Consider the following 1,904-nt stretch of genomic DNA (forward strand, 5'->3'; position numbering starts at 1 on the left):
AGTCCCATGCATGGTCACACAGCCAGTCTATAGACAGAATTATTACATTTTCAGAAGTGTATACTTTTTTTGATTTAGATATACTATCAGATATGATTCAAAGATTGCTTGAGCTGTTCAAAGCTTCTAGGCTTTGCAGCTCTTCTTATACAAAATAACTAGTGTGGTAATGTACACTATTCTTGATAATAGAGGGTGGCATACACCACAGAAGAATAATAAGTCAAAATTACTACATATTCAGTAGAAATAAACTAAATTTAACTGAGATGAGATTTTGAAAATTGATATAGATGATATATTTACTCTGCTAGACCCTTTAATCCAGTTGTATATTATATAGCATCATATCATTTTTTACCTTTGGCTTTGCTGCCAGGCGGCTCCAGCGGCCTAACAGAATCTGTCTTTGCGGATTATAGTAATTCCGATATTGAATACTGTGTTCCCAAACCGAATATTTTAGCGAGCCCAAAGTGGCACAGCTGGCTTGACTGCCAAGACTTGCGAACACACAACTTGATCGCGATCAAAAGGACGAAGAAGTAGCCTACTTTCACACCACCCCACCTGCTCGACCCCATTCGACTCCTCCAACTCGCATCATGTCGTACGCAGGCAGATCTAACGTTTCGGACGACCTCGTCTGGGAGATTGCCCGTACGTTGCTACCTTGATTTTTGAACTATCCGGAAGCAGCTGTGGACTGATTGTGAGATTTGAGTTAAAAGGTGCCCAGAACTCGTTCCTGGTGAAGCGTCCCGGCTGCCAATTCTCCCGTGACCCTCTTAACCTGGCCAACAAGCACTCGCGAAAGGTTCGCACTCCTTTATATATGCGTATCTACGTATTGTAACCTGAGCAAAACTGACGAGTGGCGGCTTTCCCTGATATATAGTATGCCGGCTTCGCAAACTCTAAGGTAAGGGCATTAATTTTCTCACAGAGGAAAACGAAACAGCAGACAATTGGCGTTACTATAGGGGAAGTGAATAATATGAGACTGAACAATTTTTGGTGATTGGTGATGGAAATATAGGCCATTGGAATCCATCTCACTGAGAATGGAAACGTTTCCGTTCCCACCAAGAAGCCAGGCATGAGCAACAAACCCGCCTCCAACGCTATCACCAACACCTACAGTTCCACTGCTGCCAGCCGAAAGTAAGCTTGATCCTTTCACGCGTCTGGTCTCGACCATGGGAGATAAGGGAGAAGAATTGAGATGGGGAAGCGCACACGATTTTGTTTTTCGCTTCTGAGGATGAATTGGCTGATACGCTTTTTTGTTTAAATAAAATACAAACAGAATCTACAAGGGAGTTGCCAACACCACCGCCAAGAGCGGATACCGCCCTGATCTCCGTGCAGTCGCCGTCAGCCGTGCCAGCGCCCTCAGAGCCTCCCAAAAGACCAAGAAAGAGGCTCCTGCGAAGAAGCCCAGAGGTGTCAAAGCCCGGAAGGCTGCGGAGGAGTCGTCTTAGAAGGGGTTCTTTTTCTGTTTGATGGAATCACTTGACAGAAGTGTATATTTAAAAGTGAATTTGATTAGAATGTTGAGTTGTTTGAAACTGAGAAGAATTAAGGGAAATATAATCATCTTCTCACTTTCATCAACTATATAAAACCCTCTTAGCAGAGAATTAAAAGAGGGTGGGTTATTTGAAAAATCAAACTTTATTCTATTAAAAAAGTTACTTTTTTCAATCTAAAAATAAAAGATTTATTTAAAGCTTTTAAATAAAAATAAAAATAGTTATTTAGAGGGTGTGTTAGCAGTATTATAATATAATCCTTTCAGATAACACAGTTATTCTGAATATTATCTCAGTTAAATTTCTTTCAAATAACTGAGATATATAGAAGAGATCTGCTTGATATATTATTTTAACAGTTATTAAAGC

The 1,904-nt window shown here is 40.5% G+C and overlaps 1 protein-coding gene across 1 annotated transcript; it reads left to right on the forward strand.

The window, feature by feature from the left end:
- Positions 1–525: 525 nt before the first annotated feature.
- HCBG_09188 (uncharacterized protein) lies at positions 526–1,670 on the forward strand (the record flags this gene model as incomplete). Its single annotated transcript, XM_045436237.1, has 5 exons — positions 526–660; positions 732–817; positions 899–922; positions 1,040–1,164; positions 1,310–1,670. 5 exons carry the CDS (start codon positions 606–608, stop codon positions 1,482–1,484), a joined length of 465 nt encoding a protein of 154 aa, XP_045283052.1.
- Between the last annotated feature and the right edge of the window lie 234 nt (positions 1,671–1,904).

The sequence above is a fragment of the Histoplasma capsulatum genome, assembly GCF_000150115.1.
Source record: "Histoplasma capsulatum G186AR genomic scaffold supercont2.31, whole genome shotgun sequence".
NCBI classification, from domain to species: domain Eukaryota; kingdom Fungi; phylum Ascomycota; class Eurotiomycetes; order Onygenales; family Ajellomycetaceae; genus Histoplasma; species Histoplasma capsulatum.